The 27,740-nt window shown below is 44.0% G+C and overlaps 1 protein-coding gene across 2 annotated transcripts in view; it reads right to left on the bottom strand.

The window, feature by feature from the left end:
- The window catches only part of ABHD5 (abhydrolase domain containing 5, lysophosphatidic acid acyltransferase), a 110,898-nt gene that overhangs the window by 20,288 nt on the left and 62,870 nt on the right, over positions 1-27,740 (bottom strand). The window contains exon 1 of one of the 2 annotated variants that reach the window (XM_081970854.1): positions 338-603. The exons of the other annotated variant lie outside the window; for it this stretch is intronic. Within the exon in view, the coding sequence (XP_081826980.1) occupies positions 338-465 (128 nt within the window). The 5' untranslated portion in view covers positions 466-603. Of the gene's footprint in view, positions 1-337; positions 604-27,740 lie in introns of those variants that run through there. 2 annotated transcript variants of the gene reach the window in all.

The raw sequence follows: 27,740 nt of genomic DNA, 5'->3' as shown, positions 1-27,740 counted from the left end.
GAGCACACGCGCCACAGACTAGATTTGTCATTATAATCTTTTAACTTATTTTTGACAATACACGCAGAAGCAGCATTGGATAAGGTGGAGAGCTATCAAAGAAAATCCTGGAGATTGTGAGGTAACATCAGAATTATGGCATCCTAGAGAAGGTTATACATGTACCGGCGACGGAAGCAGGCAAGTTTCCATTTCTAGAACGACAAACCAGGCCAACGAGCATCTGGGATCACTGGCGCGTCAGTCGGGGCCGACGAGGGAGGGCCTCTCAATAGCGCCCTGGGTGACAGCGCCGGCCAACCGGCTTACAGCCTCACTTCCCCCCTCCTTAACTCACCGTTCGTTGGCGGACTCGGCGAACTTGTCGTCAGCCATGGTAGCGCTTTTGAGAACGGCTCCTGAAGCAGTCGCAGGGAGCCCAGCGAGCGATAGCGCAACCGCGGCACCGCCGCCACCGCCAGCCATCACGGGACCCGCCCGATGGCAATGGCGTCAGCGCGTCATTCTTCAGTCCCGCCCCACTATAGAGCAACCGGCCGGCTGCCTAGAGAGGCTTCTGTTCTGAAAACATCGAAAAATGGGTGGCGTCTCTTCGGCGTTCTCCTTTGGATGGTGGCAGTTACTTTTGGTCCGTTGGGGGAGGAACTGACGCTTGTTCTACTCTTTTCCCTCTGATCACGCAATCCCTTCTTACACAATTCGAGCAGGCGCCCAGAGTTGTTCTGCTAATTGCACAAAAGGAAACTTTGCAATTTGCTACAGTTTTCTCTAAATCGTATTTTCTCTGTAGGAGATGTTTAAATATACGGTTTCTTTAGCGTCGCCAACTGTTAATCGATCTATTTAGGCTTTCCAATAGCGATAATACGGGATCCGCTTTTCTGTGTTTACATGTTTTTAGATTTCTGCTCTGGCCAAGGATCAATGTACAAAGGTCGGATAAGTTCACATTAGACCGCGGCTTCTTCAGACAAGGTTACTGGCTCGGTACTCTATCCGATTGGTATAGCGCTCGTCGGATGTATCTTGCAGCTCAATTGGGGTCACCGTAAAATATCAGTAGTACACTAAAAGTGAACCTTTGTCCTGGACTGCACCATCCTGCACCATTAATGAGATCAGATCAGTTCAAAAGCCGTTCACTTCTTTCAGACTAATCTACCTTACAATGAATTGTGAATGCAATTAGAAAAAAAAACGGATTGAAAATCCATGCATTCCTGAGCATATGTGTATTTTCCTGTCATATCACCATTTACCATTACCTTTACCGATTGGTTATTATATATAGTTTTAATCAAATTTATAAATCCCTCACCAAATCCCATCATTTGAAGTTGCATTATCATGAATTGCCAGTTCACATTATCAAAGGTCTTTTGAGCGTCTAGAAAGAACAACGCCATTTGCTTTTCTGGATGGGCTTCATAGTACTCTAGCGTATTCAATACAATCCACATATTGTCTCTGATCTGCCTCTTGGGAAGAAATCCATTTGGTCTATATGTATAAATTCATTTAAAAGTCTCTTCATTCTTTCTGCCATTGATGCAAAAATTTTATAATCCACATTTAATAGTGAAATAGGTCTGTAGTTCTTTACTTGTTGTGGATCTGATTCTTCTTTTAGTATAAGTGTTATATATGCCTCCATCCATGCTTCTGGCATTTTTGCCTCTCTTAATAAGTCATTGAATAGTTCCAACATTACATTGCTTAATACTTCTTGTAGTGTTTGGTACAGTTCTGCCGATAATCCATCTGGTCCCGGTGTTTTCTCTTCTTTTGCCTTTTGATGCCTTCTGTTACCTCCATCATTGTAATTCTTTTTTCTACTGCCTTTTTAAATTTTTCTGGGATTTCTGGTTATTCTAGTTTTCTTTAAATATTGCCTTATTTTCCCTTCTGGAACTCTCTCATGCTGATACAACTTATTGTAGAAGTCAGTGGCGTAGCGTGGGGGGGGTGCAGTGGGGGCCGGCCGCACCGGGTGCAACATCTGGGGGGGCGCTCGCACTCGCAGCTCTCTGCCCCTGCCTGGCTCACTCACTCTCTCTCACTGCAGTGCAGGCTGTGCGAATCCGATCCGAGCCGCCGGGTCGCTGCCCACTGTGGAGGGGGGGTTGCCAGCAGTGGCGTAGCGTGGAGGGTGCAGGGGGGGGCGGCCGCATTGAAAGGGGCACGCTGGTCATTCTGCATTGAAAGGGGGCACGCTGGTCTCTCTGCATTTAATTACATCAGTATTTTCATAACAAACAATACATGTGCTTAGGGGGTAAGGGTTTCTTTAACTAATCTAGTGGAAGAGACTCGAGTGCTAAAATCCACGGGTTAGGGGGCGCAAATTACTTGCCTTGCCCCGGGTGCTGACAACCCACGCTACGCCACTGGTAGAAGTTCTCAATTATTGTTCTCTTTTTTCATTTAAATGTTGTATATTCCCTTCTTCATCCACCAGTTGACTTATCAGCCTTTTTTCTCTTTCCTTTTTCATCTTGTAAGCCAGCCAACATGCGGGTTTATTTGCATTTTCAAAGAAATTTTGTTTTGCCAATTTTATTTTATTTGCCAAGTCCTCATTTTCTATCTGGTTCAATTTATGTTTTTACAGTTTCATCATATTTTTTACTTTTTTATTTTGTGGGTTTTTCTGCAGCTGTGTCTCCAGACTTTTGTACTCTGATTCCAACTTCTTTTGAATTTGTCTGTTCTGTCTATTCTTGTTCCCTAAGTATGTCATTGCAAGGCCTCTGATATATGCTTTGCAAGTGTCCCATACATTCTGTAATGATGTGTCTTCCTTTCTATTTTCCTGTCAATTCTTTTTCCATATATTGCTGGAAACCTTTTTCTTTCAATATTCTTGAATTTAAAGTCCATCTCCCCTTTTTCCTCTGCCCCTTCCAAGTCATTGTTGTTGGATTATGATCTGCCCATGTGCTTATATCTATGTCTATCTTAGTTGTTTTGAGCATTAGCTCTGTTGACAATCACATCATATCAATTCTTGCCCACAATAAATGTCTATTTGAGTAGAAGGTATATCAGCGATGGCGAACCTTTTTGGGCTCCCGTGCCAAAAGTGGGGGGAGCGCAAGGGGGTCGTACGCAAGCGTGACATACCCATAATGCTATGCGCGAGACCCCCGTTGCGCATGCGCGCAAACACGCCCTGCGTATGCGTTTGACCCCTCCCTTTTGGCCCACGATAGCCCCGTTTTTCACCCTCCCCAGGCTCGAGAAGCTTTCAAGGAGCTTGGGGAGGGTGAACATAGCCTCCCTCACCCTCCCGAGGCTCTTTGCTGTCTCTCGAACTGCAATGGGGGAGAAGCATTTGCAATCGGTGTCTGCCCCGCCCACCTCCCCACGGCAGCTTCTCCTTCTGGCTGCTCCAGCATCCCAGCCAGAAGCAGCACTGTGACAGCCGCTGGGGGCGAGGGGGCGGCGGTGGCAAGGATGGGCAAGGGTTTCCCTCCCTTCCCACACGAGTGGGCTACTTGCACGGCTCTAGCCCGTGGTTCTAATGAAGATCTGCAGTCCGGAGCACTGCTACTTCCAGCCGAGATATATTCTGCCAGACCCTTGGCAGCGTCTTTATGTGGGTAGCTCGCCTCCCTGCCAGCAGCTCATTCAGCATCCCGGCTGGAAGCAGCAGCGCAACAGTTGCTGTTACCAGGGGCGAAGGGGTGGCGGTGAAGAGAACGGGCGACCACCGCCCCTTCATCCTCTCCCCAACAGCAGCTGTTGCGCTTCTGCTTCCAGCCGGGATGCTGGCAGAGGAGCTGCTGGCGGAGAGGTGAGCTACCCGCATAAAGACACCACTGAGGGTCTGGCAGAATATATCCAGGCTGGAAGAAGCAGCACAACAGCAAAGGAGTAGCGATGGCAAGGATGGGTGGTCCCAGGCGTCCCTCCCTCCCCCCTGCCCGAGCAGACTTCTTCAGAGCTCTAGCCTGGAGCTCTGATGAGAATCCGCGGTCTGGAGCGCTGCTGCTTCCAGCCGGGATATATTCTGCCAGACCCTCGGCGGCGTCTTTATGTGGGTAGCTCGGTTCCCTGCCAGCAGCTCATGCAGCGTCCCGGCTGGAAGCAGCAGCACAACAGTCGCTGTTACCAGGGGCAAAGGGGTGGCGGTGGAGAGAACGGGCGACCACTGCCCCTTCATCCTCTCCCCAACACCGGCTGTTGTGCTTCTGCTTCCAGCCAGGATGCTGGCGGAGGAGCTGCTGGCGGAGAGGTGAGCTACCCGCATAAAGACACCAGCGAGGGTCTGGCAGAATATATCCCAGCTGGAAGAAGCAGCACAACAGCAAAGGAGTAGCGATGGCAAGGACGGGCGGTCCCAGGCGTCCCTCCCTCCCCGAGCAGACTTCTTCAGAGCTCCAGCCTGCAGCTCTGATGAGGATCCGCGGTCCAGAGCGCTGCTGCTTCCAGCCGGGATATATTCTGCCAGACCCTTGGTGGCGTTTTGATGCAGGTAGCTTGTCTCCCCGCCAGCAGCTCCTCTGCCAGCATCCCGGCTGGAAGCGGAAGCGCAACAGCTACTGTTGGGGAAGAGACGAAGGGGCGGCGGTCGCCCGTTCTCGCCACCGCCACCCATTCGCCCCTGGTAACGGCGACTGTTGCGCTGCTGCTTCCAGCCGGTGGCTGCCTGTTTGCTTCTATGCAAGAAACCCACTCAGGCGGGGGAGGAGGGGAGGCCCCGACCACAGCTCTACTAAGAAGCGATGGCCAGCAACCCCTCTCTGTGTCTTTTGGCACGCGCGGCCGTTGCTCTTCCTGTTGCTGATTTTTGGTGTGCATGCGTGCCAGGAACCAGATCACCAAATGGCCGACATGCATGTGCACCCTGGAAACAAAAAGATCATTTTCCTGGCGTGCACATGCGCACCGGGCGGCTCCACTTCTGCTTTCTGGCACGCCAATGCGTGTCAAGACCAGCTGGCTGCTGCGCCCAAACCTGGAAGAGGAACTGGTGATTGCTCCACGTGCCAGGAGAAATGGCTCTGCGTGCCACTTCTGGCACGCGTGCCATAGGTTCGCCATCACGGAGGTATATTGTCTTTCTTTTGGGTGTCTTATTCTCCAAACATCTTGCAAGTTTAATTCTTCCACCATCATGAAAAATGTTTTGGGTAGAATTTTTCTTGGCTTCTTGTTCATCTTTGTAGATTTATAGTCTATTTCATTATTTACAATTGCATTAAAGTCTCCTAGTATGCATATATCTTCATAGTCATATTCTGTTGTCTTTTTGTGTAGTTTCCCAAAAAATTCTTCATGTTTGTCGTTGGGAGAGTACATTGCCACTAATAATATCTTTCTTGTGTTCATCGTTATTTCCACCATCAGTATTCTCCCTTCCCCATCTTCAAAAAATTTATTTGATTGCATTGTCTTTCTAATATATAATGCTATTCACTTTTTGCTTTGGTCAGCCAGGGTTGTATATAAATTACCAGGTTTTGCCTGTTCCAAAAATTTTCTGTGTTGCTTTCTAATATGTACTTCCTGTAAACATATAATGTCCAATTTAAATTTCTCTAATTTATTGAATGTTCTTCTTTTTTGTTGCCGAATTTAATCCGTTTATATTAATGGAGATTACTTTTATTTCTTCCTCCATGTCATTGGTTTATAGATTTAGTTGATCTAATCATTCTTAACTCTCTCTGCTCCTTTGTCTCTTTGGCCCTTGCTCCTTCTCTTAGCACTTTCTCTTCTTGTTTTTTCTCCATCTCCATTTGATCTTTCCCCTTAGCTTCCTGGCATTTAGCTCCGTCCTCTTCTCTTACCAGTGTTCCCTCCTATGCTGCTATATTTTGTTCATAAAATAATTCTGCTTTCTCTAGTGTATCTAGTCTGTACCTTTGTTCATGCCAGTTTACCAAAATCCCTTTTGGAACAAGCCATCACCCCTTCTTTAATTAGACTCTTAGACAAAAAGTGGTATTCCTTTCTCATTTCTCTGACCTTCCTTGAACTTGCTTCAATACTACTATCTCTCTAGATTTCTATTTTATTGTGGTACTTCTTGTTGCTTGCAATATTTCATTTTTTAGGGTGGTTTTTTTTTTGACAATCTTACATGTACCTCTCTGGGCAAGTTGTTTCTCATTGCATATCTTGTATATACTCTAAAAGTCTCATCCACTCTGCCTAGAATATATTCCTTACTCATTTCTGTAGCCACTGAGAGAATTTCTGCGATCTTCTCTGCTAAATTCTCTCCTTTCTCCTCTTCTATGTTCTGGAGTCTTAGATAGAATTCGAATCTTTCCATTTCCCACAATACGTTGGCTCCTTCCTGTTTTTTATCAAATGTTGTCAGCCTATAATCCATCTCCTCCACTTTTTTCTCTGTTATTTCTGTTTTTTCCACCTTCTGCAGTCTTTGTTCATTTTTCCCCATCATTTCCTTGACTTCTTTCAATTCATCTTCCACTTTGCCGACTGTCTCTTCTACTCTGTTTATGTGGTCCTTGATATCCACATGTATGTCTTGCAACATATTTTTTAGCTCCAAAATAGTTTTGTCTTCTTGTGTCACTGTACCAGGCGGGGTAGCTGTTGCAGATGCATATGATGTTATTTTCTTCATCTTGGTATTTGGATCTAACATTGTTGTATTAAATTTGTAATCATGTTTTGTAATCCAAAAAATAGTTTAGTAAATTAATTGTAGTTCTGGAGCTGCCCACACTGGCACAAGCACCAGCCTCCAATAAACCGACCCCTGTTCTTGGGCCCCATCTTCAGGTTCTTGCTACCTTAATCCAATTGCTTTATAATGGCCACATGAAGTAACAAAAGAAAAAAATTAGGAAACAAGGGGAAAAAATAGACACATAAAAAAAATTTGTCACCTCCCCCTGCCCCCCAAAAATGGGGGAGAAAAAACACCCCACAAAATTAATTCCACAATGGTAATCCACACCTCATCGCAAGAGGTTAAAAAAAAGAGATAAAAAGATAAAAGTTGGGTAGGTAAAAAAATGACCCAAAGTAGCCAAATAAACAAAGACAAAAAAAGGGAAACCTTTGGTATGAGTTGTCTGGATTATCCAAATTTCTCCCCCCCCCCCTTAGGCAGAAGGGGGAGGCACACACTAACAGGAAGACAATCTCAACAGCCCATTATAAAGTAGCAAGGGAAGGGAAGGCAATGTTTACACAACTGGTCTTATTTCTTTCTTCTAGAGGATTTTTATAAGTTTGTTATTACCACAATGTTTCAAGATCAACTCTTCTTAGGCAGCTTTTACCGGGTGCTGTTTGCTACTAGACAGCAATGCAGATAATTAATTCAACATATTTTCTTTTAACTACCTGGCTTCAAAAGCAAATCTAAGCAATTCTCAAAAGTCACCAAATTACCAAGAAAATCATAGGCATAGAGTGAAAGTTAAACACCAATGGCTTCCGATTCGCTTTCTAACATCCTTAAGCAGTTCTCGAGATCTATCACTTCTTTTCTTCTATCTAATGGCTCCGTCCATTCGCTACTGACTCGACGGAGTGAGAGCTTTGTAATGTCCGCTCCCTCCTTTCTTCTGCCACTTTCTCTTTAAAAAGCTTTAACCGAAGGTTTAAAAGTTAGTTTACAGGAATGTTGCACTTTCAAGCACTCTTATTATCTCACCCAGATGCTTTCCACGTTGATTCCTGTGGTTTGTCTGGCCTTCCAGCTGTGATAGCTCATGTTGGCTACCTTTCTTGCTTTGGGTCATAATGCCGCCCACATAGCGGGAACTCCCGCCATCACCGGGGATCATATTGCTGGCGTTGGTGCTTTTGCTTCGGTTACAATCCAACTGCAATTTCCTGCAATGATTTTTCCGCTTGTTAGTTTTGCTGCTATGTGTGCTCTTGAAAAGACAGACGAAGCTTCTGGGTTACCTACCACCTCCTTCTCAAAGATACACCAGGGTCCGAACCAAGCTTTTTCGGACTTTGTGGATGAATTGCAGAAGGCGGTGGAGAGGCAAATTGATAATCCTGTTGCTAGATCTGAATTATTGTTAAGACTGGCTTTTGAGAATGCTAATGCTGACTCTCGCCGTATTTTGCAACCTCTTGCTTCCAAAGCGGGTGTTACTTTGGCGGAATACCTTAAAGCCTGTCACGTTGTGGGGACAAGTGCCTTTGCAATGGATGCCCTTGCTGTTGCTTTGCAGCAGGGCGGTCGCCTGACTAGAAATTGTTTTAATTGTGGCAAGCCGGGACATTTTAAGTTTCAATTTAAAGCCCCGGGGGAGGTGCATCCCGCAAAAACTTTAATTCGGGGGCTAAACCAAAAACTGTTTGCCCAAAATGTAAAAAAGGATTTCACTGGGCAAACCAGTGTTGATCTAACCCTGATAACACACAACAGGGAAACTAGAAATGGGGCAGACAGCTAGCCCCGCTCGAAGGCTGTGCAACAATCGCCATTTTCCGCTTCTTCAGCTCCCGTTGTTTTTGTGGCTGATGAGTCAATTGACGCTAACTTTCCTAACACGCCTTACCTTATCTCTGCCTCACTGTCAGAACCCCTCCCTTTTCCTGCTTTATTGCTTCTTTTGCTGCATGAGTCATTTATGGTTAGAGGAGCTACTTTTTCTCTGGAACTTTTGACATGCTCAAGTGCAGATTCAATTAAAATTACTTTTGTGCCAAATTGCCCATTTTTAATTCAGATAGGGGAACTTATAGCTAAAGTAATTGTTTTGCCACCAGAACGACCCCAGAATGAGGTGTCGGCTGTTACTAAATTAATGCAAGACATGCAACCAATTATGGAGTTTGAAATAAGAGGCTGTATTTTCTCCGGTCTTTTAGATACCAGGGCTGACGTTTCGGTAATCCGAACTGCCGAATGGCCGAAGGACTGGCCCCTTGAGCAAGCCTCATCGATCCGTGGGGTCGGAGGGAGTCAACCAGCTCAATCTAGTAAGGAGTGGCTGCCAGCTCGATCAAAAGATACTAGTACAGTAGCCTATATAAAACCAGTCGTGCTCCCTCTTCATTTGAATTTGTGGGGTCGTGATTTGATGCTACAATTTAAAGCCAAATTAAGCCTTGAGTAATGTCTCTTTCTATTCCTATCCGTCTTTCTTTGAAAACTGATATTCCGGTTTGGGTCGATCAATGGCCATTAACTCAGGAAAAATTACTTATTTTACACTCTTTGGTTGAAAAACAATTGGAATTAAAACATATTGAGCCAACGTTGAGTCCATATAATACCCCAGTGTTTGTAATCAAAAAGAAAAGTGGTAATTGGAGATTTTTGCATGATTTACGAGCAATAAATTCTATTTTGCAACCAATGGGACCGCTCCAATGTGGTCTTCCAAACCCCAATTTGATTCCTAAAAATTATGATTTAATTATAATAGACATAAAGGATTGTTTTTTTTTATTCCATTACATCCCAAGGATATGCCTTTGTTTGCATTTTCAGTACCGGAATTAAATAATCAAAGGCCCATGCAGTGGTATCAATGGCACGTGTTGCCACAGGGAATGTTAAATAGTCCAACCATGTGTCAATACTGTGTCAATGTAATATTGGAACCATTTAGGCAAAAATATCCTCATTTTTTGGTTTTTCATTATATGGATGATATTTTGATTAGTGCCCCAGGACCAAAAGGTGTTGTGGCTGCTACATTGCCTGCCCTTATTGCGATATTGCAGAAGGGAGGATTGCATGTAGCGCCAGAAAAAATTCAAACTAGTGAGCCATTTGTTTATTTGGGTCATAAAATGTTGGCATCATATGCTGCGTCTATTTTTCCAAAAATTAAATTGCCTCTTGAAATTACTTTGGTACAATTACAGTAATATTTGGGTGCGATTAATTGGACTTGACCATATTTTGGAATAACAACAGCTCAATTGACACCATTGTTTTCAGCTCTTTCACAAGGGAAAACTCCCGCAGATAAAATAAAATTGACACCACCACAATTAGAAGCCATTCAAAAAATTGAGTTAGCCATTCACACACAGTGGGTCGATTGATGTGTTATTAATAAACCACTTGCATTGATCCTTTTAAACACTCCTTCAATACCCACAGCTGCCATTATACAACATTGTGACAAAGCAGTACATGTCTTGGACACCGTTCCCTCTAAGGTGCGCGCCTGCGCGGCCGCGCACGTGCCTAGAGTACACCGCGCACTAATTTCTAACTGCCGCGCAGCGCCAGCGTTGCGTATTTGGTGTGGACACGCACACGCGGTCTCCAGCCAGCTCCAGCTAAACGCAGTTCATTGTCGCCTGAGCCTGACTAACTTGTGTGACTTCAGGATTCTCCTTAATCAGTGTAGGTCAAAAATAAAAAAGGGAAAGGGGGGCACTTCAAAACAAGCGCCCCTTTCCCTTTTTTCTTTTCGACCCACAATGATTAGGGAGGATCCTGAAGTCGGGCGGGGCTGAGAAGCGAGACTCCGTTTCTTTTTCTGCCGCCTCGCTTCTCAGCCCCGCTTGACTTCAGGATCCTCCCTAATCATTGTGGGTTGAAAAGAAAAAAGGGAAAGGGGCGCTTAAAGTTTCAAAATATTGCATGGGAGCAAAATATCGCTTCAGAGGCAACAGTTCTCATGGGGAATTAGCCCTGGAGTTTCACTGCCCCACCCGGTCAAACCTCGCTTTCCGTGCATGCCGTGTGATCAGCTAATTTGATACTGCCCGTGCCCGTCGGCTCCCTGATAAGATTTTTGCAGGGGGGGAGAAGCTCCCCCATTGGTGGAGCCAGGCCCACCCAGCGTCTGCAAAGTTGGCTGTTTTAAGACTGGTGGAGTTCAATTCTCAGAATTCTGGGAGTTGAAGTCCACCAGTCTTAAGAGCCAATTTTGCCCAGGGATCTGCAAAAAATGGCTCTTAAGACTGGTGGACTTCAACTCCCAGAATTCTGAGAATTGAAGTCCACCAAGGGCATCAATCACTCTCAGAATTCTGGGAGTTGAAGTCCACCAGTCTTAAGAGCCAATTTTGCAGATCCCTGGAGAGCCCGGTCACATGACATGACATGCTTTGTGACCACATTTCTGACTAATAAAAATTCCAGTCCCACCCACGTTGTAATGTTAAATCATTTGGAGCAAATTAAAATCACTACTTTATAAACAAAAGGAAGGTGTTTTTTTTCCTCTTATTTGTTATGGTAGAGCCATTTTAACAATCTATTTAATTTGCAAGTAGTATGGAGTTTAGAAATTTTTTAGAATTAAAATCTTAACTACAATATAAGTACTTTAAAGTCATCCACACAGTTCACTGGGTTGTAGGAGGAGTAAGATTTGAAAAAAGTGTGGTTAAAATATTTTTCACTTCATTTTTTTAGAGTTTTGGATAATGCAATTTCCTATTCTGTTTAGCTATTCATTACTTTTTCCAGTAGCAAGCAACTTCTGTGTGAGCAATCATGAAAAACAATAAGATTTTATGAGTCAAATTATTTTTTCATATTAAAAATAATAAAATTTAATGTATCGCCATTAGTTTTGCAGTAGTAGTAGGTTACTGAAACCACCTGTATAGAGAGGAACAAATTCCCACAAATTTTTAAACAATCAGCAAGCATTGTTGAACATGCAGGCAATAAACCCTTGAGTTTACAAATTAATGATGGAAGAAAACTCTTAGATGTGAATGAGACTTTATGAATGGGGATTTTAATAATTTTACTCATTTAAAATAGCAAATTGCATATAATACATTCACAGAAGCATACAGTGTATAGACAACTTTTGCAATTGAATGTGAACTCATTAAAATGAAGTATATCAAGTGAAATTCATTAAAATGAAATATACCAAACATTTACTATTTTAATATTACTGGTATTAAGTGCAATTTATATATTCATTTCAAAGCTGTTTTTTATTTAATCCAAAATGAATTTGAAAAGATAATTGTAATAACCCTATAGGTACATCAGTCAGTGTGGATGTCGAAACGGAAAGCTGGAGTAAACTTCGTTGCAAAGAAAAAATGCAGCTTGAAATTTAAACAAGAATGGTTGGGAGAGTTAGTAGAGACTGAACTGCCAACCTCCTCTAAAAAACAATTAACAAAACTGGGTGACATCTTCATGTATCGTGAAAATAGTGACGACATTGTTTGCCAGGTATGCCAAGAAGCTTGTACAGGCGGCGCATTCACCACTGGCAAACGGTGGAATGATTGGAAAATTGATTATTTGAAACGTCATATTAATCAAAAGAGTCACCTGGATTCAGTCATTAAGCTACGATGCCAGAAATCTGGAGGGCTGCCGAGGCTACTGACTGAAAGTGCAGAAGAGAAAGCAAACAGAAAAGAAGTTTCACTGCGCAGAAATGCCAGTGCCAATGAAATCAAAGTTTTGATCGATAACGTGTTGCTGGCCATAAACATGAATGTGTCAATATTATCAGTCACAGCCATACATGACCACATAGGCAAGTATGTGTCCATTCCGGAGAGCTGGCGCAGCAAGAATTATGGCTTTGAGTTTGTGGAGTGCATCAATGCAGTTGTTCAGAAAGAAGTCATGCATGATCTATGTAATGCCAGTTTTCATACTCTTATTGCTGATGAAAGCACCGATGTATCAGTCACCAAAATGTTGATTTTGTATGCGAAATTCCGCCCGTCTAATGCCGCAATTTATAAGACCGTGTTTGCAGGAATTTTACAGTTGTCAACGTGCGACAGCACAGCAATCACAGCAGCCATAAAAGAGTTCTATGTTACAAACAACATCAACATTCAAAAGATGGTCATGTTTACGTCAGATGGTGCGTCTGTGATGCTGGGTAAGAATAACGGTGTGGCTGCTCAGCTTCGTCGAGATGTATCCCATTTGCTTGAACAGCACTGTGTGGCACATCGAGAAGACCTAGGGATTGATGATGCGTGTAAGCACGTTTCACTGATGAAGGACATCGAGACTTTACTACGAACTGTCTACACTCTGTTCTGCCGCTCTTCTGTGAAGAAAACAGCATTTGCATTACTAGCAGAAGTTCTTGAGTGTGAATCGGTAGCTTTCAGACCATTGAATGAAGTACGATGGCTTTCCAGACATTTTACATTGCGAGCATTGATGAGAAACATTACAGTTTTGGTTGAGTACTGTAAAGAGCAAGCAGAAACACACAGTGACCCAGTCTGTAAATATTGTTACAGAAAGTTGACGGATCCACAGATTCGCGCTGCATTGATCGTGTTTGACGACGTTGTTCGCGAATTAGCCGAGTTGAACAAGCTGTTGCAAAGAAACAACCTGACACCAATCGAAGCCGTTCAGTTTGTGAAGGCCAGAATAACCAAGCTTCGCCTGCAGTATTTAGGTGAAACGGTTTACTGGAATGACGAAGCTCGCGAATATATGCAGAGCAACCCAGACATTGACACGGCTCCTATACTCAGATTCATTGAACGTGTGTGCTTGCATCTTGACAGTCGTTTTCCAGACAACGAGCTGACAGATTGGAATATATTTGAAACTGCTGCGCTGTCAAATGTGAATTCTTTTAATTTGGGGGAAACTGAGATTGCAACTCTGGTTGGAAAATACCAGCATTTCTTTGAGGATTTGGATGAAGTCAGCATCACATCAGCTGTACAGTCACAATATCGTGACTTCAGATTTCTGGTGTCGGAGAAATTCAAGTCTGGATTAATGCACTCATTTGATGATGTAGTTCAGTTTGTACTAAGAGAGCAACAGTTTGGATTGCTGTCACGTCTGCTGGACATCTGCGCAACATTCCAAGCATCAAGCGCTGATTGTGAGCGAGGTTTCAGCCTGATGAATGCCATCAAGACCAAAGCTCGCAATCGGCTGCAAACTGAGCACTTGGATATGCTGATGCGAATCCGATCTTACCAGACTTCAGCAGCACAGATTGATCTTGACAAAGTGTACTCGGAATGGTTGTTAAAGAAAGACAGACGTGAGAAACTGTAAGATGAGACAGACTTTCAGTGAATAAGAGTGTACATTACCATATACAAGCATTTTAATATTAATATTTAATATTTAATAATAGTGCTATATAACACCTTTAATTAAGGGGGTACCTTGAATAAATATATTTTGCGTTTCAAATAACACTGATTTTGTTGTTGTCTTGGGTGACATCTGTGAAAAAAATTCAGGTGCTCAGGCATGAAAATGTGCCGCTCAAACACTATACTTTTCCGCCCACACTGAAAAAAAATTAGAGGGAACATTGGTCTTGGAATGGCTTCATTTGCCACACACACCTCGCAATACCATAAACCCTAAACCAACCCAATTGGCCAATTTGATTAATAAAGGACGGCTTCGCTGTAAAGCCATAGCAGATGTAGGACCGTCCATCATTTATACGCCTTGTGCTCTTACTACATGGGAAACAATGTATGTAAATTCAGAACAATTACAAATTGCTTTTACAACATGGCCTGGAGTAATCTCCTGCCACCCACCTGCAGACCCTCACTTTCAGCTGCTGCGGCAGGTCCCAATTCAGTGGGATGAGCAGCAACAACACCATCCCATTCTGAATGCCGTGACTGTGTTTGCAGATGGCAGTAAAAATATGGAGCGTGTGCCTGGTATGAAAAAAACAAATGGTGCACAAAAATCACCCCCCTTCAAACATCAGCTCAGCGAGCCAAGTTGGCCGCTGCCATTATGGCTTTTCAACAATTCAACGAAATGCCTATGAATTTAATTTTGGACAGTTTGTATGTCACTCAGATAGTAAACACTATTTTTGCTTACCTGTCCCCCTCTTTGGATCCAGATTTAATGTCTTTGTTTATTACATTACAGAAAATGATTCAAGACAGGAAACACCCATATTTCATCACACACATAAGAAGTCATCAGCCCTTTCCTGGCCCTTTGCAGGAAGGCAATAATCAGGCTGATGCTGCAGCTTCTGCTCCGCAGACACAAGTTTTTACTGCTGATGCTCTATCCCCATGGGATAGTCATTCTTATTTTCATCAAAATCAAAAGGCACTTATGAAACAATTTAGCCTCTCCTCAGAGGAGGCCACAGCAATCGTATAACAATGTCCTACTTGTAATAGGCAAGGCCACTCCCTGCCTATGAGGGTCAACCCCAGAGGTACGGGAAGTTGCCAAATATGGCAAATGGATGTTACCCAGTATCGTCCCTTTGCCCCTTGGAAATATTTGCACGTTTCCATTGATACTTATTCAAATTTTATAATGGCTACCCCTCAAAGGGGTGAGTCGACTAAACATGTTATTAATCATTGCATTCGGACTTTTCCAACGTTGGGACGCCCAAACGAACTCAAAACAGACAATGGGCCTGCATACACATCTTCTGCTTTTGCAGAATTTTGTAAAAGATGGTCTATTGTTCATAAATTTGGCGTCCCTTATAATTCACAGGGACAAGCCATAATAGAACGTGCCAATCAAACATTGAAAAACTCATTAGATAATATAATCAGAAACAGGGGAAAGTCACCCCTGGTCTCCCAGAGGTGTAAGATAGATTAAATCTTTGTTTATATGCCTTGAACTTTTTAAATCTTACTGGCACCCCACCAACCTCGGCTGCCAATAGACATTTTGATGCCTCTCCACCCGCATCCACTAAAAAACCTCAAGTTTTCTTTCGACAGCCCCTGGATCCAGCCTGGAAAGGTCCTGCCGATCTTATCACCTGGGGAAGAGGATATGCTGCGATTAACAACAATGGCGAAACTATTTGGGTCCCTGGCTGCTGCGTTCGCCCTTGCATGCTGCCCTCTGATCACAACTCAAGGACTGAAAGTAAGCCAAATGGACAGACTGACTGATAATATGTGGCAACATAACAACTTTGTACAGAACATAGCCAAGGTCTCATCATTGGTCAACCTTTCTGACTGCTGGCTTTGCATGCACATGCCGGGGGATTCCAGGGAAGGGTTGATTTTACACGCTGTACCCCTTAACATATCAGGGTGGGAGCACTGGGAACCCACAAAAATCAACATAAAAACATCAGCCCTTGTTCCAGCAGTTCAGGTCACGTTTAGAGACACCGCAGCCATTTGTTTTCATTCCTCTGGCCTCAGTGACAATGCTGTTGACTTAGGACATTGGCCATCATGTAATAGAACCCATGAGTGGATCTCCTCAAAACAATGTGATGACATACTATCCACGTTAAGAGCAACAACATCAGGAGGCTCCACAACCTACAAAGGTAATGAACACATCACTATGGCAGACTATTGGGCATGTGCTACCCTGGAACAACTCATTATCATAGCTAATTTTTCCAAGGATGCCTCAGCTAATATACCTGCAAATCTTTGGCTATTATGTGGAAATAAAGCTTATCGACAAATACCCAGGGATTGGAAAGGACTTTGTACTATGGGTTTTGTGATTCCTGCTGTATATGTATTAAATAGTTTACCCACAGATAGAATAGGATTGATGGATAATCATTCTGCACAGCATAAAATAAAAAGGAGTGGAAGTCTTAAGTATGATATGCCTTGGTATATGATAGCACTTCGTGCTGTGGTTCCATGGATTGGAGCAGGATGGAATGCATACGATCTTGGACAATTGAATAATTGGACTGTTGCCATGTTTAACGAAACAACTAAAGCCCTCACTTTGCTCAACAAGGAAGTTGGAGAACTAAGAACATTTGCATTACAAACCAGATATGCATTGGATATTGTGCTGGCCTCAAAAGGTGGAGTTTGTGTGATAGTTGGACCCACATGCTGCACTTACGTGAGTGGTTACCAACCAAACATAACCGCTACAATTGAAAAAATGCACGGACTGATTTCTGAAAATCCCTTGCATCTATATCCTGAACATCTAAGTATTAGGGAGATATGGCATGCAATGTGGTCATGGCTCCCCGATTGGGGATGGTTGAAAAAGGCATTATCCATTATTTTAGCAATAATTGTGGTACTAATTTGTTCTTGTTGTTTTATTCAATGTATCCCGTCCTTAATTGCTATGGCTAGGACTTTTTTACCAAAACGGTCTCCACACAAACACATCCCTTTCACCCTGATTAGATGCCATGTTAAGGGGGGAAATGTAACTCAAGAAACTTGACACATTTCAGGATTTTAGCAGATAAAACACACAGGCTTCACTGACCCGAAGTGAGCCATGTCTGAAATGCCTGTTGTCTCAGGCAGGTGATATACAAATCACTCTTGAGGTGTTAGAAGAAATGTCCTTCTGGGTTCAGTTCCAAGTGGGGGAAAAGACACTGGAAACATGGAAGCCGCTTGGAAAGATGGTTTATTGGTGGACAGGATCACATGGCTTGAGTTATTGAACAGAAAAAGGGGATCACATGCTTCAATATATTGGGTGAAGAAGAAAAATATGTTTTTTTAAAAAAACATGTATGTGAAACACACATGTTCTTGGAAAAGATTAAAAATTGATCAGATCAGGAAGACTTGATGGGTGCTTTAATTTTTTTTTCTGATGCAAAAGAAGAGCTTTCAGCCAAGAAAGTCTAGCAGCCAGGACAAAAGTTCTGGAAAGAAATTTACAGTATCCAATTTTCTATGCCAATTAATTTTAGATATTAGATATCACTTTCAGTGAGCTTCCAGACAGGTTACAAGCAAGCAGAAGTCTCAAAACTCTTCACAGCCATGGTTTTCCTTTAAGTTACAGGCTGCCCATTTCAAGGGTTGTTTCTTGAACCTACCTTAGCTCTTATTTTGTGAGGCCAAATTGAGGTTAGCAGTGTGCAATCCAGGCTATTTAGTATGAGCTCTGGGACTCCTACTCATGAGACCACCAGTGCAACATATCCTGCTTTACAGGGCAACTGGGCAGCATTTGTGAGTCTTGGATTTTGGAGATCTTTTCTGCTAGCTCTTCAAGTGAGGGAATTGCCTGAGGGTGATGCCCCTCCCCCATAGAATTAGCAGGGAGATATGACTGTTTGGTTTTAGTGCCACAATGCAAATATTAACGTAGGAGAAGTTTTGTGTGGAGGTAAGTAAAGGGAATAAAATTCAATTTGATTCTGAATGGGCTCTCTCTCTTTCTCCCTCCCTCCCTCCCTCCCTTTCCCCCTCTCCCTCCCTCTCTGTATGTGTAGCTGCTTCTACAATACAAAAAATACTGACATTTTGGACAAATTTCCCTCCCACCAGACAGAAATCTAAGGTGTTCAGAACCACTCCCAAATACAATTCATACATGAGTACATTAAACTGATTACAATATAAATGAGACAAGAAAGAAAACCTTATAATCAATTTCCACCCTCCCCCATAGTCTTTACAGCTGTCTTCTGGGGATTGAAAAAAGTTTTTTAGTCTTTACTTGTCCATTTCATGGTCCTTTCTTTCATGTCTGCTGGATGGCATTAGGCTTGGCTTGGTGGTAAGGGTAGTCAGTCATGCTTGGAAAGGTCTGCTCCACTCTGGTTGCTGTGATGACTTTTAGTGGAGGACTGGATTCAAACCCAATTCCTGGCACAAATAGATGGAAGTCTCCTCGAGAGACATCTGGACCCATTGCTCATCTGTACAGGCCTGAAAGGCATGTAAACAGGGTCCCCTCCTCCACAGAAAAGGCATTGTTGGAGGATTTGAAGTAAGGGGGGAGTGGGGGCAGGATAGCTTGCAGGCAGAGTTTGAAAAAAACATATCAGTATTGCAGTTGCTAAACAAATAAATTGGTAACATAATGGGGATATCACAGATGAGAAAATGGAGCTGGATTCACATGCTTCAGGAAAGAGATGAACAGATGAAATCATTTGAACACATACAGTAAGTGCAAGACTGAATTTTTTTCTGTAAATGAACTTAAAACATTCTCTCTTAAACTTGGGTTGGTACTTTAAGGTATAGAGAGGGAAGGAAAAAAGAATACTTCTCTTTACTCTGTTTTTGTTGGCCAAACAAACACAGGGCAAAGGACCCTTTTTTCCTTCCTTTCCTCTTCTTCACTCAGCTTTGTAGTCCCAATAAAATGAAGCAAAGGCAGTTTCTGCCAGTTGACTCTTTTCTTTCTTTTCTTTCTTTGAACAATTTAAAATTCTTGTCTTTTTTTGGATTGGAGACATTTTACAGTTACAATTACCTCAAGGGCGTACAAAGACTTATACAGACATATAAACAAGGACAAGGAGAAAATAAGAAGGGGGGGGAACAGAACTCTCAGGTTTACACACCCTAGTCATTCCCAGCACAAATCTCAGTTAAATTTTGGAAAGGCACAGATCTTAACAAACATACCATGTGGTTACAGAGAAAACAGAGAGGAAGAGACAAACAAACAGGGCTTGTATTCTGATTGGTTGTCAGACTCCCATGTGGTCATGCAGGGGCAAATCTGTAGGCTGTGTTTTGAGTCCAAGTTTGGTTGAGCATTGCTTCTTCCCAGGTGTCATGTGGTGACATGGGTAGAAGGTTAATCCTACATTTGTTATGTAGAATAGACTGACCCAGGCCCCAATGGCTCATTGACAAAAGGGGGGGAGCTGCAAGGAGCTACTTTGTCTTTAAAAACATGTTTTTCCCTTTTCACATCCATGGAAATATAATATTCTGCCTTTTAAATATTTCCTAGGATATTTCATTTTCTAGGAGAGAGATGGGTGCTAACTTCCTACAGAGAGCAGCATAGCAAGAAAACAAGAGGATACCTAGGAAGACAAAGGATTGCCTCCCCCTTTCCCTATACAAAACTTTTGTTTTTAGGGGACTAGAACAGCCTTCAAAGCAGAAATCTGGAAGATTTCTTCCATAACATTATCCTGAAAAATTAAATTTGAGACTTCTCTTCTGTTGTAACCTCTACTAGGAAAAGCATACTGCAAACTACTGTCTAGGTGGGGTCAATAGTTTTTCTATGGCAACAGATACAGTCATGGTTTCCCACTCATCTCTCCTAGAGCTGGGGGGGGGGAATCTAACCCCAATCACCTATAATCGCTCTCATGGCCAAAGCAGGATTTGAATTCACAGTTCTCCAGCTTTGTAGTCTATAACCGTAAATATGAGACCAAATTGATTCTCTATAAAGATTACCCTCACCCTCCTTGACTCCAAGGAAAAGAAAAACAAATTGAGCCCACAGTGTATACAGCAATTAATCATCTCTTTGCAGTAGCAAGAAGTTCCAAAAACACATCCTGTAAATAAAATTTCATAGGATTATTCCTTTGACAAGAATGCCCTCCAATGCATTGTTTAGGATAAATCCAAACTAAAATGTAAAGGAAAATCACTGAAATTTTACACACACACACACCAAAAACAGAATACCATAGTTGGATGAAACCTTAAAGGTCTTTTGGTCCAATCCCCTTCTGAAAAATTGTTGTTTAATTTCCTCTTAAAAACCTCCAGTAATGAAGAACCCACAGTTTCTGCACACAATCATCCCATTAATTAGTAATCTAATTAGATTAATTAGTCTCACAATCAGGAAATCTTCATTAGTTCTAGATTTGTTCTCCCCCTTATTAATTTCCAGCCATTGCCCATTGTTCTGTCTTTAGTACTTTGGAAGGGGGGGGGGGTGAAGGAAAGAACAGATAGGATGCCACTGTGCCCCTCCCTTGTCAGGCAGAAGTGGTAAGCAGGAAAAAATGGGTAAAAGTAACAGAATAACACCCCTCCCTTTCCTACTCTGATACAGTTTCAAAGACAGTATGAGATTTGCATTACCTTGAACATGCTATGCAGCAGTTAATATGAACTACCTCCCTTGGGTCGTAGACAAAAGAAAGGAATCACACTCAGACTTTACCAAGAAAGAAAGAAATCACATTCAGACATTACCAAGGTGTAGGAAAGAAAATCTCTAAAGCCATCACCCACAAATATAATGCAGATGCTTCTTAATTTAAGAAAGGAAGAATAGAAAATAATTCCTTCAGAAAAGATCTCAAATACCATGGAACCAGTCAGTTAGCAAAAATAAAAAATGAAAAAAACAATTAAAGACAGAAAATTTTCAAAACAAAATTTTGCACTAATAGATTTGTTACACACACTTTCATTCCTCACTTTTTGTCTCACACATTTCGGTTAGAAAAGGTTGAGGACAGTGAATGCATTTCTTTTCTTTTTTTCAAGAATTTTATTGATTTTTAAAATTTATGGGAAAAGTGTAAGTGGATTTACAAAAAAATTTTGGCAACTCCATCGTGCTAGAGGTAGAAATCCCTCCAATTCTCACAACTTTTACAGAAAGGAAAAAACAATAGATAAAAGATAAGCAGAAACCGCATCTTATTATACATTGTATCAACCATGTGTTCAATCATCTCTTTTGCCACTTTCTAATATATCAACAATTACAATGATATTCCAGATATATTTATTTTTGTGACCTGAGTCTTTCCAATATTGTTCCCTTCCCCCTGTCCCCAGGCAGAGCTGCAGCCCCTCCCTCCTTCACGTCTTGTGTATTGTTGCCTTTTTCACTACTTCTTATATTTTCGTCCTCTAGGAGGGCACTATGTTTTTTAATGAAGGCCTTTGCCTCCACAACTGTGTTAATTCTAATTCTGTTTCCCTCCCAGAAGATCAACATTCCTTCTGGTAATTACCATCTAAACCAAATTCCTTTATTATATAATTTCTTTGATAAGGAGGAATACTTCCTCCTCTTATCTCTTATTCTTTTCGGCATTTGCTTAAGAATGGCAATTTCTTTATCTTTATATTTTAGTGGTTCCCCCCCCTTTGAGCCCCTAGAATCTCATCCCTCGTGATCTTCCTAAGAAATGTAACATGTACTTCCCTTGGAATATTATGTGTTCTGACATATGCTGAATTAATACTGTAAACCAGATCCATATCCCACTACAAATGTTCTTTATCTCTTTTAATATATTCTGCTAAAATTGTACTCATGATATCCTTAAGATCTTCATCTTCTGTCTCTGGTAGGTTCTGGAATCTGAGAAAGAAGGACATTCTTTCAATCTTTGCCATAAAATTTTCCAATTCTATATCCCCCTTCTGGCCTGCCTTAACCTCCTCCCCCAGCCCGACCATACCCTCCTCCAGCACACCAATTCTGTTTATTTTCTGTTATTTTTTTGCTGTACACTTTTGAGCTCTTCTCTAAAATCTGCCACCTCCTTTTTCAACTCATTTTGTCCCTGCATAAGAGCCTGGAACATCTGAGTAACAGATAAATCTTTTGAACTCTCTCCAGTCCCTTCTTGTTGTGAAAATGATGGAATTTTTGTCTGTTGAGGCGTTGGGCTGGATGTAGAAGAAATAGGTGCCGAGGCTGCTTTGCCTGAAGATGGTTTTCTGGGCCCCATGGTCTGAGTTCAGAGATGAGTATAAATCTTTTGCAAAAGAAATGGCGTCTGTGAAGCGCGCAGCCGAGCGAGTACGAGAAGACAGGCAAATCCAAAAGTGAAAGTTAATCCTCAGTCACAGTTCCAAGCCAAGAAGCCACACAAGAAAAAAAAAATCAAATAATCCAAATCCAGAAAGGCCACATAACAGGAGAAGCTCCAGGAGTCCTTCAGGAGGGGTAATATAAAGCTAGACTTTCTTCAAAGGTAGTTTCAAAAGGCAGACTTCATTTATAAGCGTGAAGAAGAAGACGGAAGCAGGCCATCTTAGCTCCCCCTTTCACAGGGAACCAGGAGCAGAACATCAAAAATTTCCATAAAGTTTTCAAAACAACTCAGTAATCACCTCTTGCAATTGTGATATAAATCTTTTCACATAGTTAGTTCAAGTGACTAATGCAACTTTTTGCTCTCTCTCTCCATTCCGAGATTGAGAGTTAGTCCAAATGCCGCTTTGCCTGAGAGGAGTAGGAAAAGAAAGAAACCCCCCTCCAATCTTCCAACTTCAAACAGATTGAATCCACAACTTACAAAAAGTTGCTGCTCACCAATTAAAAGCGATTAAGGAGATTGGAGCGAACTTCTCACCTCCAGCACTTCAGCCGCTGCATGTAATTAGTAATTTTCTTCCGGAATCCATTCAGCGAAGGTGCTGCGATGCACCCCCTACACTCCCCGGCTCCTGAGGCAAAACTGGAAACCCCCCCATGGCTGCTGCCTATCCGGGGGGTTCCAGCAAGCCGACCTACAGCAGGTGGTCCCTCCAAGACCGCCTGTGCTCCTAAGAGGAGCCCACCGGAGAAGCGAACAGCGGACCAACGTCCGTCGCCTTCAGAAGCCGGAAGTGATCTATGAATGCATTTCTTCCAGGAGAGTGGTAATATTAAAAAAAGTTCCCCCCCCCCTTCTCCAAATTTTAGGAACTTAGAGGAATACATAACTTTCTATACGTTTTCTATAGATCAACTATCAACATAAATCGTTAAGTCTTCTCACACAAAATAAAAGATTGAAGTTCTCACCTTTCATCCTTACCCCACTGGGTTTGTAACAATTTATTCGAGGTCAGACCTGCTCCGCCTGCGGGAGGCCCCTCTCTCACAGGCATGGCCCTTGGCTCTTTCAAGGGCCCGCCTTGATGACGGGTTCGTGGACCCCGAGAGGTGCAGGAACCGGAAGCTAAGGGGATTTTTAATAAAATGTTTTTTATCTTTTTTAGGGGGTCCCAGGGCGGGGGGGAAGGCTAATCAGACCGGGAGGAGGGCCAGAGCCAGGCAGACAGGTGAGTCTAGGAAGGACGGGGATGCGGTGGAGGGGGGGGATATAAAGGTCACTAAAGCAGAGGGTTGCCCTATTACAACGGTCGCGGGGAGGAGGGGATGCGAGGACAGGATAAGATCTCAAGGTCGGTTGGTAGACCGTGGCTGCTGGTTACGCCCGGTCGCTTGTACCAACCCCTGCAGTCTAGGTGGACAGGTCATACAGAGCCAGGGCCTGCGGCTGATGCTTTGTAACGCAAGGTCTGTCACCAACAAGGCCCCCCTCATTAATGAGTTGATCTCAGAGGGGGAGCTAGACCTTGCAGGGATAACGGAGACCTGGCTGGGCCACGAGGGTGGTTTACCCCTCGTGGAAATGTGCCCACCGGGTTTCCGTGCATTCCATCAGCCTCGGGCCCTGGGTAAGGGTGGAGGGGTGGCGGTGGTTATGCGGGAATGTTTAGAGCCGAGGGAGTTCACTGTCCCTCAGATACCCGGGTGTGAGTCCCTTGGTGTGAACTGGGGCCCAGGGAGGCAGTGGGGCTTGCTGATTGTATACTTGGCTCCTCGCTATGCATCAGCAGCCCTGCCCGAGCTCCTCGAGCTAATCTCTGCGACGGCAGTTGAGACTCCCAGACTCTTGGTCATGGGGGACTTCAACTTACCGTCAATGGGAGCGGCTTCCGAGGCGGCCCGGGAGTTCATGGCTTCCATGACGGCCATGGACCTGACCCAATTAGTGCAGGGCCCCACTCACGAAGGGGGCCACACACTGGACCTCATTTTTGTATCTGAACAGTGGACGAGTGATCTGGGAATAGGGGATTTAGTCATCACGCCCCTGTCATGGTCAGACCACTCATCCCTCCGGCTGGACTTCCCTGGCGCTATCCCCCACCGCGAGGAGGCGGAACCAGACCCTATAAACTGGTACCGCCCCAGGCACCTGATGGAATCTGATAGATTCCAGACGGAGCTTGGGCCAATTCCTGTAGCCTTGTCCTGCTCCCGCTCCGAGGACCTAGTGTCTGCCTGGAATAGGGCGACGACTGGGGCCTTGGACCGGGTTGCACCTTTGCGACCTCTCCTGCGGCATCGACCCACCCGGGCTCCTTGGTTTACTGAGGAGCTTAGGGTGATGAAGCGCCACAGGAGACATCTAGAGAGCAGGTGGAGGTCCTCACGCTCCGAATCTGACCGAACACAGGTAAGAGCCTATTTGCGGACTTACCTTGTGGCAATAAGAGCGGCCAAACGTAGACATTGCGCTGCTCTTATTGCGTCCGCGGATAACCACCCTGCCGCCCTGTTTAGGGTGACTCGCTCCCTTCTATCGCAGAGGGTGCGGGAGACACCCTTACAAGGTAGAGCAGAGGAGTTTGGGGAATATCTTCAGGACAAAATCGATCAGATCCGGAGCGGGTGGACCTCCATCAGTGGACCAGACGAGCCGCCAACAGCGAGTCTTGAGAGACCACTCTGGGAGGAGTTTGACTCTGTTGCCCCCGAGGATTTGGACAGGTTGCGTGGACGGCTGCGACCCACCACTTGTTTAACGGACCCGTGCCCCTCCTGGCTGGTACTGGCAGCCTGGGAGGTGACACGAGGCTGGCTCCTGGGCCTGGTGAGCGCATCACTGGGTGAGGGATACTTACCAACCGCCTTGAAAGAGGCGGTGGTGAGACCCTTGCTCAAGAGGCCTTCGCTCGACCCAATGGAGCTAGCTAACTATCGTCCAGTCTCCAACCTCCCCTTCGTGGCGAAGGTTGTTGAGAATGTGGTGGCGCAGCAGCTTCCGCGACACCTAGACGAATCCGATTATCTAGACCCACGCCAGTCCGGCTTCCGACCCGGGCACAGCACCGAGACAGCCTTGGTCGCGTTGGTCGATGATCTCTGGAGGGCCAGAGATAGGGGTTGCTCCTCTATCCTGGTCCTATTAGACCTCTCGGCGGCTTTTGATACCATCGACCATGGTATCCTATTGCGCCGGTTGGAGGGGATGGGAGTCGGAGGCACCGTTTTGCGGTGGTTCGGCTCCTACCTCTCCGACCGGAAGCAATGTGTGTTGACAGGGGGACAGAGGTCGTCCCTGAGGCCACTCACTTGTGGGGTGCCACAGGGGTCGGTCCTCTCGCCTCTCCTGTTCAACGCATATGTGAAGCCGCTGGGTGAGATCATCCGTGGTTTTGGGGTTGAATACCATCTCTACGCTGATGACACTCAGCTGTATATTTCAACCCCAAACCACCCCAACGAGGCTGTCGAAGTGATGTCCCGGTGTTTGGAGGCCGTCGGGGTCTGGATGGGGGACAACAGACTCAAACTCAACCCCTCCAAGACCGAGTGGCTGTGGTTGCCGGCACCTCGGTTCAGCCAGCTGACTCCATCGCTGGCCATAGGGGGCGAACAGTTGTCCCCTGTGGAGCAGGCGCGCAATTTGGGTGTCCTCCTTGATGCCCGGCTGTCAATGGAGGACCATGTGGCAGCCGTGGCAAGGGGGGCATTCCACCAGGTTCGCCTGGTGCGCCAATTGCGCCCCCTACTGGACCGGAGTGCCCTGCGCACGGTCACTCATGCGCTGGTGACGTCTCGCCTGGACTACTGCAATGCCCTCTACATGGGGCTTCCCTTGGGACGCATCCGGAGACTGCAGCTAGTTCAGAACGCAGCCGCGCGGGTTATTATGGGAAGTACCCGTTACTCCCACGTAACACCTCTCCTGCGCGAGCTGCACTGGCTACCTGTAGCCTTTCGGGTGCGTTTCAAGGTATTGATCACCATCTTTAAAGCGCTCCATGGCAGAGGACCTAGTTATCTGCAGGATCGCATCCTACCACACACGTCCCTGCGACCTATCCGCTCACACAGGGAGGGGCTCCTCCTGGTGCCGTCTGCTAGGCAATGCCAGCGGGCGACACCTAGGAGCAGATCCTTCTCTGTGATGGGCCCAACCCTCTGGAATGACCTCCCCCCAGACATCCGAACTACCACCGACCTCCGTTCCTTCCGGCAAAAGTTAAAGACTCACCTATTTCAATCAGCTGGCCTGGCACTTTCTTAGTTTTACCTCCCGGGATTTATTTATTTTAATTGGGTTTGGGGTTTTATAGGCTTTTAACGTATTATATTTATTATTCTATTACAGTCTCACAACCTCCTTCACCAGTATTAATTTAATTGTTTATGTATATATTTTACAACGTATTTTAGTGACTGTACACCGCCCCGAGTCCTCTCCGGGAGAGGGGGCGGTCTATAAGTGTGAATAATAAATAAATAAATAAATCCTGGCCAGGCACAAAAGTCTGTCTGTCTGTCTGTCTGTCTGTCTGTCTGTCTGTCTGTCTGTCTCTCTCTCTCTCTCTCTCTCTCTCTCTCTCTCTCACACACACACACACACACACACACACACACCTTGTATGTGTGCTGATAAAAAGTTAGGGCTTTTTATCTTGAACATCACTTTAAAAGAAAGAATATACATCAGATTAAAATACAAAGTAACTATGTTAGTTAATAAATAACAAAACCCATGTTATTTTTCCCTCATAATATGGAGAAAAAAGCTACTGACTTACAATCAAAAAAGTATGAAAGAAAAAGAGCAGATGAGTATGAAAAGCAATTTGAGATACAATTTTTAAATAATTAGCCTATAAAGATCAGATGGATATAGAATGGCAGGCTTAACAGAGCTGGCCCCTTCAGCAGGAGAGATGGAACCATCCAGCTTTCTATCTTTTTTCTTCTTAAACGCGCTGATAAAATTTTGAAAGAATTTTAGCTTTTGTTTTTCCAAACATGATAGTTTTTATACGAGTTGTTGTTATAAATAGTTGTTATACTCCACATGATATTTGTTATAACCAAAGTCAGGGATTGGGGAAAGAATTTGGTGATAAGTACACAATCTTATATTTTCCAGAATTTTTTTTAATATTTCATTTTCATAAAATCTCAGCCTTGAATCTAACTTTTAGTTGAGCAATGAACATTCTGATAACTTTCATTTGACATTGTAGTATACATATGCTTGAGAGAATATTGTATCATTTTTCTTTTTTAATTGTCTGCTCCCTGTAGCCAGAGGCCTCACAAAAAGAAGCAGCAATATTTCAGCCTCAGACAATTGACTAGGAAAGCAGAG

This window comes from Natrix helvetica, assembly GCF_964273705.1.
Source record: "Natrix helvetica genome assembly, chromosome: Z".
Classification (NCBI taxonomy): Eukaryota; Metazoa; Chordata; class Lepidosauria; order Squamata; family Natricidae; genus Natrix; species Natrix helvetica.
Note: the sequence above shows the minus strand (reverse complement) of the source record. Positions and strands in the feature narration are given on the sequence as shown.